The following is a 12,385-nucleotide window of genomic DNA, read 5'->3' as shown; positions in this document are numbered from 1 at the left end:
CTCCTTTATCTCTGTAGTGGATGGTCTACTCTGTTAGAGGATCAGTATCTCTCTCTCTCCTTTATCTCTGTAGTGGATGTTCTACACTGTTAGAGGATCAGTCCAGGTGTGCAGTGTGTCACCAGGTGCAGAGGGATCCAGTCTCTATCACCTGTGGACACAGGTTCTGCAGACAGTGCATCACCAGATACTGGGAGAAACCTGCTCCTTCAGGAGACTATGACTGTCCTCAGTGTAGAAGGAGATCCAGAACACGTCCTGTACTACAGCACCTGAGTGAACCCAATGATGCCAGAGGCTCTGAAAACAGTAATACCACTTGCACATGTGTGCTAAGTCAATACCTCAATATGATTTACAGTAGTTAACTACAATCATTTGAGATAATATAAGTTACTGTAGTTGTGGAAGATCAATGTTTCATCCTGTCAATGAATGTGTCTGATACACGTCCTTTTTACTCTTCCCTCTTAGTGGATGACAGCCTGCAGAGAGCCATAGTAAACCATAAAGACAGTCTGAAAAGGAGGTATGAATGTGTGAAAGAAGGCAAGGAAAAAGCAGGGCATCAAACTCCCCTCAACAGGATTTACACAGAGCTCTACATCACAGAAGGAGAGAGTGAAGGGGTTAACAATGAACATGAGGTGTGGCAGCTAGAGACAGTCTCCAGGACACCAACCTCACATGACACAGCAATCCACTGCAATGACATCTTTAAACCCTTACCTGGGCAAGAGAGAAGCATCAGAACTGTGCTGACGAAGGGCATCGCTGGCATCGGAAAAACAGTCTCTGTGCAGAAGTTCATCCTAGATTGGGCTGAAGGGAAGGCAAACCAAGATGTGGATATCATATTTATGCTTCCTTTCCGGGAGCTGAACTTGATTAAAGATCGGCTGTACAGTCTTCTCAGACTTTTAAATGACTTCCACACAGAACTAGACATAGGCAATGCAAAGAAACTCACTGCCTGTAAAGCTATGTTCATCTTTGATGGTTTGGATGAAACCAGACTTCCATTGGATTTCCAACACAATGAAAAGGTGTCTGATGTCACACAGACATCATCTGTCGATGTTCTGCTGACAAACCTCATCAAGGGGAATCTGCTTCCCTCTGCTCTCCTTTGGATAACTACTCGACCTGCAGCAGCCAATCAGATCCCCCCTGAGTATGTTGACCAGGTGACAGAGGTACGAGGGTTCAATGACCCACAGAAGGAGGAGTACTTCAGGAAAAGATTCAGTGATGAGGACCTGGCCAGCAGAATCATCTCACACATAAAGACATCAAGGAGCCTCCACATCATGTGCCACATGCCAGTGTTCTGTTGGATTTCTGCAACAGTCCTTGAACACATGTTGAGTATAGACAAGAGCAGAGAGATGCCCACGACTCTGACTGAGATGTCCATACACTTCCTGCTCATTCAGACCAGCCTGAAGAACCAGAAGTATCATGGAAGAGAGGAGATGGATCAAGAGGAGCTCATGGAGTCAGATGAGGAAATTCTTATGAAGCTGGGGAAGCTGGCGTTTGAAAATCTGGAGAAGGGTAATCTCATGTTCTATGAAGAAGACCTGAAAGAGGCTGGCATTGATGTCAAAGAAGCCTCAGTGTACTCAGGAGTGTGCACACAAATCTTTAAAGAAGAGTCTGTGTTATTTCAGAGAGTGGTGTACTGCTTTGTTCATCTGAGCATTCAGGAGTTTCTCTCGGCTGTCTACATTTACAATTGTACCACAACCAAGAACATGGATGCACTGAAGCCCTTCCTCAAGAGAAAGTCTAGAGCTGCGTCTGAAGAGCTAACCTTGGATGAGCTGCTGAAGAGCGCTGTGGATAAAGCCTTGGAGAGTAAGAATGGACACCTGGACCTTTTTGTCCGCTTCCTTCATGGCATGTCACTGGAATCCAATCAGAAACTCCTACGAGGTCTGGTGACACAGACAGAAAGCAGTCCAGAGAGCGTCCAGAAAACGATCCGATCCCTTAAGGTGATGCAGAAGGAGAACATCTCCCCTGAGAGGTGCATAAATCTCTTCCACTGTCTGATAGAGATGAAAGACCATTCAGTACAGGAGGAAATCCAAGAGTACTTGAGCTCAGAGGACAGATCCAAAAACCTTTCCCTTGCTCACTGTTCAGCGCTGGCCTACATGCTGCAGATATCAGAGGAGGTTCTGGATGTGTTTGACCCAAAGGAATACAAGACATCACAGGAGGGTCGTAGGAGACTGCTCCCAGCTGTGAGGTGCTGCAGGAAAGCTCTGTAAGTATTAATTGAAATATTGCATAACAAAATTAATTGTAGCAGTATTTTTTCTTTGGCTGACTGGCTCTGTAAGTACTCATGTGACTATCCCTCAGACCAAACTTTACTGTATGTAGGAACAACAGTGTTTTCATTGGCTGACTAAACTTTCTATCAGCTGAAACTCTTGAACATATTATAATAGAAACGGATCATAAAAGGTTAAGCATTGAGCCATGTATGCACGGCGTACACAATACTTGTGCACAGACAGGCAACAGTGTAAGAAAGAAAACCTAAATGTAACATTATCATACAACCTGTCTGTCATGGTATTTCCTCTGTGTTGGCAGACTTACTGGCTGTAACCTCACAGACACATCCTTTGAAGTGTTGGCTTCAGTTCTCAGTTCAAACCCCTCACACCTGAGAGAGTTGGATCTGAGTAACAATGACCTGAAGGATTCAGGAGTGAAGCTGCTCTCTGCTGTACTGGGGAATCCACACTGTCAACTTGAGACTCTGAGGTCAGTATTCCTGTAGTTGGTCAACAAATCCATGTGTTTCTAATATAGTGTAATATAATAATGGACCTTAATGAAGTTACTTCTAAACCCAGAGCTATGGCTCTGGGTTTAAACAGCAGACGTTGCAGGTATAGCTCTTCGGTTTAGAATGTGGTGCCATTGCAGTAGAGATGAATATTTTACCGAAAATCTAGTTTACCAATTTTCCTTCCCAAGAAAATTGCAAGTCCTTCCTGGGTATCCCGAGATTCCGTTTCAAACCAGAAATGATATTTAAAAGCATGTATTAACAGCAAAAAGATTACAGTTTCTTCAACATTATGGTTATTCTCGCAACAAAGCGTTTCCACTGCTATTTATCGCATGTTCTGTTTCACTGTTTCATGTTTCTGTAATTTGTTTTGTCGAAAGTTTACAGACAATTATGCTGTTTCCATCTGGCCCGTCGTGAATGTTTTATCAGAAATGTACTTTACTTGAATACAAATGGCTGGATGGAAATAAGGTTATTGGCTGACTAGATGTTCTATCAGCTGAAAACTCTTGAAGAATCTTTTACACAAACCGATTTGAAAACATATTGAGTCACATTAGCAAAGCTTAACATTATAATCAATGGTGTAGTGGAGGATAAACGCAAGTAAACTCTGTCTAGGCACCTATTTCATTACCCACACTTTGCGTGAAAAGGCATTTTAAGTGTAGGGAGTGTTACTTTATTCTCTGTGAACGGTGATTAGTCTTTACCCACTTATTTTTTTTTACCACTACACTGATTATATACAACCTGTCTGTCATGGTGTTTACTCTGTGTTCACAGACTCGCTGGCTGTCAGCTCACAGAAGCGTCTTGTGAAGTGTTGGCCTCAGTTCTCAGCTCAAACCCCTCACACCTGAGAGAGCTGGACCTGAGTAACAATGACCTGAAGGATTCAGGAGTGAAGCTGCTCTCTGCTGTACTGGGGAATCCCCACTGTAAACTGGAGACTCTGAGGTTAGTGTTCCTGTAGTTGGTCAACAAGTGGTAACTGTTCACCAGATCCACATGTTATGGCTTATACTAGAATAGGCCTATATTAGAAAAATACATTATTATTTAATTTGAAAATCATGTATGTCAGATTTGAGATGATATCTAAACCAACTGTCCATCTTTAGTAGTTATGAGGATATGGCTGTGGGAGGGGGGCATCCAGTTTAGGGGTTGTCTAACTTTTTATTTTGCTTTGGTGAGGCTAGTGTGGTTTATATTGGACACAGGGGAGGGTAGTGGGTTTATATTGGACACAAGGGAGGCTAGTGTGGTTTATATTGGACACAGGGGAGTGTAGTGGGTTTATATTGGACACAGGGGAGGCTAGTGTGGTTTATATTGGACACAGGGGAGTGTAGTGGGTTTATATTGGACACAGGGGAGGCTAGTGTGGTTTATATTGGACACAGGGGAGTGTAGTGGGTTTATATTGGACACAGGGGAGGCTAGTGTGGTTTATATTGGGCACAGGGGAGTGTAGTGGGTTTATATTGGACACAGGGGAGGCTAGTGTGGTTTATATTGGACACAGGGGAGTGTAGTGGGTTTATATTGGACACAGGGGAGGCTAGTGTGGTTTATATTGGACACAGGGGAGGGTAGTGGGTTTATATTGGACACAGGGGAGTGTAGTGGGTTTATATTGGACACAGGGGAGGCTAGTGTGGTTTATATTGGACACAGGGGAGTGTAGTGGGTTTATATTGGACACAGGGGAGGCTAGTGTGGTTTATATTGGGCACAGGGGAGTGTAGTGGGTTTATATTGGACACAGGGGAGGCTAGTGTGGTTTATATTGGACACAGGGGAGGGTAGTGGGTTTATATTGGACACAGGGGAGTGTAGTGGGTTTATATTGGGCACAGGGGAGGGTAGTGGGTTTATATTGAACACAGGGGAGTGTAGTGGGTTTATATTGGACACAGGGGAGGGGAGTGGGTTTATATTGAACACAGGGGAGTGTAGTGGGTTTATATTAGACACAGGGGAGGGTAGTGGGTTTATATTGGACACAGGGGAGGGTAGTGGGTTTATATTGGACACAGGGGAGTGTAGTGGGTTTATATTGGACACAGGGGAGTGTAGTGGGTTTATATTGGACACAGGGGAGGGTAGTGGGTTTATATTGGACACAGGGGAGTGTAGTGGGTTTATATTGGACACAGGGGAGTGTAGTGGGTTTATATTGAACACAGGGGAGTGTAGTGGGTTTATATTGGACACAGGGGAGTGTAGTGGGTTTATATTGGACACAGGGGAGGGTAGTGTGTTTATATTGGACACAGGGGAGTGTAGTGGGTTTATATTGGACACAGGGGAGGGTAGTGGGTTTATATTGGACACAGGGGAGGGTAGTGGGTTTATATTGGACACAGGGGAGGGTAGTGTGTTTATATTGGACACAGGGGAGGGTAGTGGGTTTATATTGGACACAGGGAGGGTAGTGTGTTTATATTGGACACAGGGGAGTGTAGTGGGTTTATATTGGACACAGGGGAGGGTAGTGGGTTTATATTGGGCACAGGGGAGGGTAGTGGGTTTATATTGGACACAGGGGAGTGTAGTGTGTTTATATTGGACACAGGGAGGGTAGTGGGTTTATATTGGACACAGGGGAGGGTAGTGGGTTTATATTGGACACAGGGGAGGGTAGTGGGTTTATATTGGACACAGGGAGGGTAGTGTGTTTATATTGGACACAGGGAGGGTAGTGGGTTTATATTGGACACAGGGAGGGTAGTGGGTTTTTTAGACAGTTGTAGACAATCAAAATACACATTTTCATCTGATTGTGATTAGAGCTTCCTGACCACCTCTGGAGGTAGATGCGTCTTGTACGGATATCCTTGAAGTGTAAACTAATCCGGACAATGAAAGCTTATACATTTGGCCAAAATCATGTTTGTCCAGCCCTCTCAAGAAAAGGGTTTTCCTTTCCCACATCCAATGCCAGCACAAAATCTAATATTTGAAAACATCTAACAGCAAAATTTAAACTGAATCCCAAATGTATTGAGTATGCATGGGACGGACCATGATGCAATTATTTTAGATTTTATTCAATTATATTCTGTGAATCTTATATTTTCCAGCTATCCATAAAGTGCAGATGTCGAAACTGATGCATAAAGGCACATATCTTTCTGGAAGCATGAGTGAGACACTCTCCAATACAGGCTAATGTAGGCTTCAATATGACAGCCTCTTTAGACTACTTTTAGATTGACAATTTATTCCTTCATTTGCTTTACTGTACATGAGTTCTCCTTTGCACTTTATCAAATGCTGCTTTTATCCACTTTCATAATTTGATCACACGTCTTACTATAGGTCATCATATTGAGGGAATTATCACTGATTAATGATTTTGAGGAGACTAGACCATGGTCGTTTTCCCAGCATGTTGCTTTTGTCCCCCTTTAGTACTGTTTAGGTCTATACTAAAGGTTATTTACAATAGAAGATTACAATAATATAAGGACAACATATGTAAACATCCATGAGTAGATAGCAACCTTGTCCAGACCTGATACTGCGTTCTGCCATTCGGAGATGCACTTTGTAGCAAGCTCTGAACTTGTTTCTGTTTCTACTGTGTGTGTTAGGGCTTAAGTAATGCCATACTGGGCATTCATTGTATTTGTACACATCCAGATACTCATTTACATTACATTTAAGTCATTTAGCAGACGCTCTTATCCAGAGCGACTTACAAATTGGTGCATTCACCTTATGACATCCAGTGGAACAGCCACTTTACAATAGTGCATCTAAATCTTCTAAGGGGGGGGGGGGGGGGGTACTCAGCTTGTTTGTGAGGTGACTTGTTTTAGGAATGGGAGAGATCTCTGAATATTTATTTGTACTGCTGTGGACAGGTTGAGGTTATTTGGAAAGTAGCCTATGCTACTTATGCCTGTCTTAATGTGTGTAATTACGGCTATAGTGACAATAGTGGTAGGTGGATCGTTTGTCCAGATCTGCAGTATGCTAACTAGCAATCATACCACACATAAAATCATTCAAAGCTATACCAATTTTCAATATAAGCGTAGAGGCCTGGTGTGTCATACAATAATGCTACCTAGATTAGACTAGCAACACCACAATACAATGATCCTACCTAGACTAGCCTACAACACCACAATACAATGATCCTACCTAGACTAGCATCATAACAATATAAATATTATACCTACACTATCAACACCACAATACAGTTATCCTACCTAGACTATAGTAGTCTACAACACCACAATACAATAATCCTACCTAGACTAGCAATAGTCACCTTACCCCTACCTACATGTATGTATGACCTTGATTACCTCAACTACCTTGTTATAAATTGAGTATCCACAGATGAGGTCAGAATGGTACCAGTCTCTTCATGGCTCCTCTCCCACCCAAAAGGGTGTGTGTGTGTGGGAGGGGGTTAGTGTATTGATTTGAGGGGTTTTGAGATATTACGATAGTTTGTCCTCCTTTTCTCTCTTTAAAAAGGAGGTAGAAACAATCCTTTGTTCCAGGGATTTTCAACAGTACAAAACTTTATGTCAATAAAACGAGACATTAGCCAAAATGTGGAAAATGAGGACAGTTGGCCTGTGAAAATGAATGTTGATTTTGTGATGTCATTAAAAGTTAAATGAGGATGTTATGACAAACATAACATCTGAAGAACAAGACCCATGAAGGCCTCGGCCCACAAGGGGTTACCCAAGTACAGTTGAAGTCAGAAGTTTACATACACCTTAGCCAAATACATTTAAACTCAGTTCTTCACAATTCTGACATTTATTCCAAGTAAAAATTCCCTGTCTTAGGTTAGTTAGGTTCACCAATGTATTTTAAGAATGTGAAATGTCAGAATAATAGTTGAGAGAATGATTTATTTCAGCTTTTATTTCTTTCATCACATTCCCAGTGGGTCAGAAGTTTACACACACATACAAACTAAAGTAGTAAAAAGCAACACAATATATCAACAATAACGAGGCTATATGATATGAAAATTGGAAAATGGTAACTCACTAAACAAACTTCTTCCATGGTGCCCCAAGATTCATAATGAGTTAATTATTACATGATTAATTTAATCAAATAATTAAACGTATTAGTTAATTATTCAATGAATAGCAGTCACCAATTTAATGATAGTCACGTCACGACTACCTCGTACCCGTGTACATTGACTCGGTACCGGTACCCCTTGTATATAGCCTCGTTATTGTTGTTATATTGTGTTGCTTTTTACTACTTTAGTTTATTTAGCAAATATTTTCTTAAAATTATGCATTGTTGGTTAAGGGCTTGCAAGTAGGCATTTCACGGTCAGGTTGTGTTCATGTGACAAGTAACATTTTATTTTATTTGAACCACCCAGTTTATAATTATGAATATAGCACTGAAATGTTGAAAATCGAATTCCCCCCTAGCTGATCATTGTCTTCAGCCGGCTCTGATTGTAGTATAGGTCTAATGGAACAGACTATAAGGGCACAGGGCGAGACCCAGATGCAGACACGGGAGGCAGATGGTTTGAGTCTCTGATATTTTTTATAATCCAAGGGGCAGGCAAGAGAATGGTCGTGGACAGGCAAAAGATCATTACAAGGTCAGAGTCCAGGAGGTACAGAGTGGCAGGCAGGCTCGAGGTCAGGGCAGGCAGAATGGTCAGGCAGGTGGGTACAGAGTCAAGGCAGGAAAGGGTGAAAACCATGAGGACTAGCAAAAGACAGATAAGAAAAAACAGGAGCACGGAAAAACACGCTGGTTGACTTGACAAGACGAACTGGCAACAGACAAATAGGCAACACCGGAATAAATACCCAGGAACTAATGGGGAAACCGGGTGACACCTGGAAGTGAGTGGAGACAATCACAAAGACAGGTGGACCATTGCAAATAGAAATCCGAAATGGATGATGTTGAGAGATAGATGGGAGGGGTTGAATGGAGCTGAAGGGTGGGACTAATAACAAGATAAACAATGTAAAACATACGGGATCTGTAAAATGGATATAGGTTCGGAACTTTTGTGAAATAGCACAGTTACAAATAGAAATCAAACTGGATGGACATCAGAAATAGAGGAAGGACTAAGAACAAACAAGAGAGAACTATTGTAAAGTAGACTGTGTCTGTAAGATGTGTATAAGATGTATAAATTGAAGGTAAAAGCAGAAGTGTTTATTAGTTTACTCCAATTGGGGGATCGGTGGTAGGGTTTGCGGGGAATAATAATAAAGGTATATTCTTTTAAAAAGTATGTCTATATAGGTATGTGTATGTATATATGTATATATGTATGCATGTGTGTATGGATATATATATTTACCAAAAATATATGGGGGATTTGGAAATGATGCAGACAATTACATTGATGGAAGCAACATTCTTTCCGCAATATTAAGCTGATCCACCCCTTAAAAAAAAAGACAGGTGGAACAGATCAGGGTGCGACACAGACAGGGAGAGTTAGCTCATCCTTGGTGGTCGGCAAGCCCTCAACCTTCTGGCCCGTAGCCCTACATGGCATCAACTGTGCCTCAAAAGCATGCTGAAGTGGCAAAGTAAATATACACATTTATAAACACAGGGTCGATACAATTATTGTTATTTGTGGTCGTAAACATTAACACCCTCCCCCTATGAGGGGGAGGGTGTTAATTTCTTTTACCATACAAGTGGAGGGTGTTTTTATATATTTTTAACGTTGGGGATGGGGGGATACTTTTTTTTGAGCCACCTCGATTTGGACCAGCCAACCCAAACATTTTCATATGGAAATGACCCTGCAGGCTGTCATGGTGTCTAGTCACAGAGGAAGGCTGTGATTCTCTGGTCTCAGCTCTGATGAAAAACCCCTCACACCTGAGAGAGCTGGACCTGAGCTACAATCACCCAGGAGACTCAGGAGTGCAACATCTTTATTTTAGACTATAAGATTCAATCTGGAGACTGGATAAACTAATGTCAGTTATACAGTTTGATTGTTCCTGTGTTTTCGTCTTTAATGAAAATGGCGCCGGAAGAAATGGCAGAAGTTTTACGGGCGCCCAACCAATTGTGTTATTATGTGTTTTTTTCGAGTTATTTGTAACTTATTTTGTACATAATGTTTCTGCAACCGTATCTTACGGCAAAAAAGAGCTTCTGGATATCAGGACAGCGATCACTCACCTCGGATTAGACAAAGATTTTTTCAAAAACAAGCAAGACTCACACGATATTCTCCAAACACCCGGCAGGGCCGACATCCCAATTATTTGCAAGAGGAAGCAACGCAGGTACAGGGGACGAAGAGCCAGATGCCTCGTCAGGACCCGCAGAAGGCGAGTAGGAAAGCTGCCGTTACCGTCAATATTACTCGCCTACGTGCAATCATTGGACAATAAATTAGATGAGGTACGATCACGAATATCCTACCAACAGGACATCAACAACTGTAATATTCCGTTTCACGGAATCGTGGCTGAATGACGACATGGATATTCAGCTAGCGGGATATACGCTGCACCAGCAGGATAGAACAGCACAAAATCTAAGGGAGTCTCTAGATTTTGCTCGCCTGAAGTAGAGTATATTGTGATAAATTGCAGGTCACACTACTTGCCTAGAGAGTTCTCATACTTTTCGTGGCTGTTTATTTACCACCACAAACAGATGCTGGCACTAAGACCGCACTCAGGCAGCTGTATAAGGAAATAAGCAAACAGGAAACCACTCACCCAGAGGCGGCGCTCCTAGTGGCCGAAGACTTTAATGCAGGGAAACTTAAATCAGTTCTACCAAATCTCTATCAACATGTTAAATGTGCAACCAGAGGGAAAATAAATTCTAGATCACCTGTACTCCACACACCGAGACGTGTACAAAGCTCTCCCTCGCCCTCCATCCAAGATGGCGTAGCAGTCGGACGTGTGTTTTTGTCTTGTCCCGTGTAAATAATCGTTTTCCTCGTTTTTTCCGTTTATACTTTAATCTCACTTTCCATCTAGGAACTGAATATACATTCCTACATTCCGCCTCACCCAATGTGGTACGGACCTGCTATTTTTTATACTTTAGAACCGTAACCCCAATCAGAAGCTAGCCAGATAACTAGCTACTAGCTAGTAGTCAGTTAGCCACTGCTGCGGTCTTCACCCTTAACTCGGACACAGCCAACTTCAGCTCGGGCCAATACCTGCCAGTCTGCAAGCGCGATATCAACCCAGAGCATATAGGACTGCTTTTTCTCTACCACATCACCTTCCTGACGCAAGCTCTGGACTATTACACCGTATCATCACAGCTAGCGAGCTGCAACCGAGTGGCTACTACTGGCTAACACCTCTGTCCCGAAGCAAGCACCAGTTAGCCTTGAGCTAGCCTCGAGCTAGGCCCATCTGCCGGCTAGCCGAAGAGGTCTACCAGCGAATTCTTGGGCTACAATACCTCTTTTGCCAATTGGACTGGACCTTTTTTTGCCGACACAGAGCCCTGCCAATCCATCACAACTGGTCTAAATCAGCTACAAGCTAATTTAGCCATTTTTTTGCCGCTGCTAGTAGCTTTTACCTTCTGCACAGACACCAGCCCTGTTATTAGCCTGGATATTACTCACCAATTTACCAGCATCGGACTGTCTCTCGACAACAACGCCGGATTCCTGACGTAATCCCTGAGCCACTACTTCTGATCCTCACAGCTAGCTTGCAGCTAGCGCAGCTAGCGCCACTGCCACGAAGCTAGCACCAGTTAGCAAACACAATTCTACAATTCACAACCTCTCTTTCGCCATCCGGCTTGGATTCTCTGTCGACACGACCACGTCTGAGCAGACCCCTTCCGTCTGAGCAGACCACCCCCCGGGCTACTACCTTTAAACGCCGCGTGCTAGCTTAGTGGAGGCCTCCCTGCTCCATCTACGGCTGCCCCCTGGACACTATGATCACTTGGCTACATAACTGATGCATGCTTGACTGTCCATTAATTCACGGTACTCCATTCTGTTTATTTGTGTTTTATCTGTCGGCTCTGTGCTTTAACTCAGGATCTGTGTGTAGTTAATCCGACCCTCTCTGCCTAGTCGTCGCCATTTTTACCTGTTGTTGCTGTGTTAGACTAGCATCCTGTTATTGCTGCTGTTATCTTACCTGTTGTTTTAGCTAGCTCTCCCAATCAAGACCTGCAATCACTTTATGCCTTATTGTATGTCTCTCTCAAATATCAATATGCCTTGCATACTGTTGTTCAGGCTAGTTATCATTATCATTGTTTTGGTTTGCAATGGACCCTGTAGTTCCACTCTCCGTACCTCTGATACCTCCTATGTCTCACCCCCCACACATGCGGTGACCTCACCCATTGAGACCAGCATGTCCAGAGATACAACCTCTCTTATCATCACCCAGTGCCTGGGCTTGCCTCCGCTGTACCCGCGCCCCACCATACCCCTGTCTGCACATTATGCCCAGAATCTATTCTACCACGCCCATAAATCTGCTCCTTTTATTCTTTGTCCCCAACGCTCTAGGCGACCAGTTTTGATAGCCTTTAGCCGCACCCTCATCCTACTAT

At 43.1% G+C, this 12,385-nt stretch overlaps 1 protein-coding gene across 5 annotated transcripts in view; it reads left to right on the top strand.

Annotated features, from left to right (window-relative positions):
- The window catches only part of LOC129831849 (NACHT, LRR and PYD domains-containing protein 3-like), a 40,317-nt gene that overhangs the window by 14,192 nt on the left and 13,740 nt on the right, over positions 1-12,385 (top strand). For all 5 annotated transcript variants that reach the window (XM_055895358.1, XM_055895388.1, XM_055895379.1 and 2 more), the window contains 4 exons: positions 74-309; positions 475-2,275; positions 2,611-2,784; positions 3,605-3,778. In XM_055895358.1, coding sequence (XP_055751333.1) covers positions 74-309; positions 475-2,275; positions 2,611-2,784; positions 3,605-3,778 — 2,385 coding nt within the window. The remainder of the gene's footprint in view (positions 1-73; positions 310-474; positions 2,276-2,610; positions 2,785-3,604; positions 3,779-12,385) is intronic.

The sequence above is a fragment of the Salvelinus fontinalis genome, chromosome 2 (assembly GCF_029448725.1).
Source record: "Salvelinus fontinalis isolate EN_2023a chromosome 2, ASM2944872v1, whole genome shotgun sequence".
NCBI classification, from domain to species: domain Eukaryota; kingdom Metazoa; phylum Chordata; class Actinopteri; order Salmoniformes; family Salmonidae; genus Salvelinus; species Salvelinus fontinalis.
The sequence above is the reverse complement of the archived record's forward strand: the minus strand, read 5'-3'. Positions and strand labels throughout refer to the sequence as shown.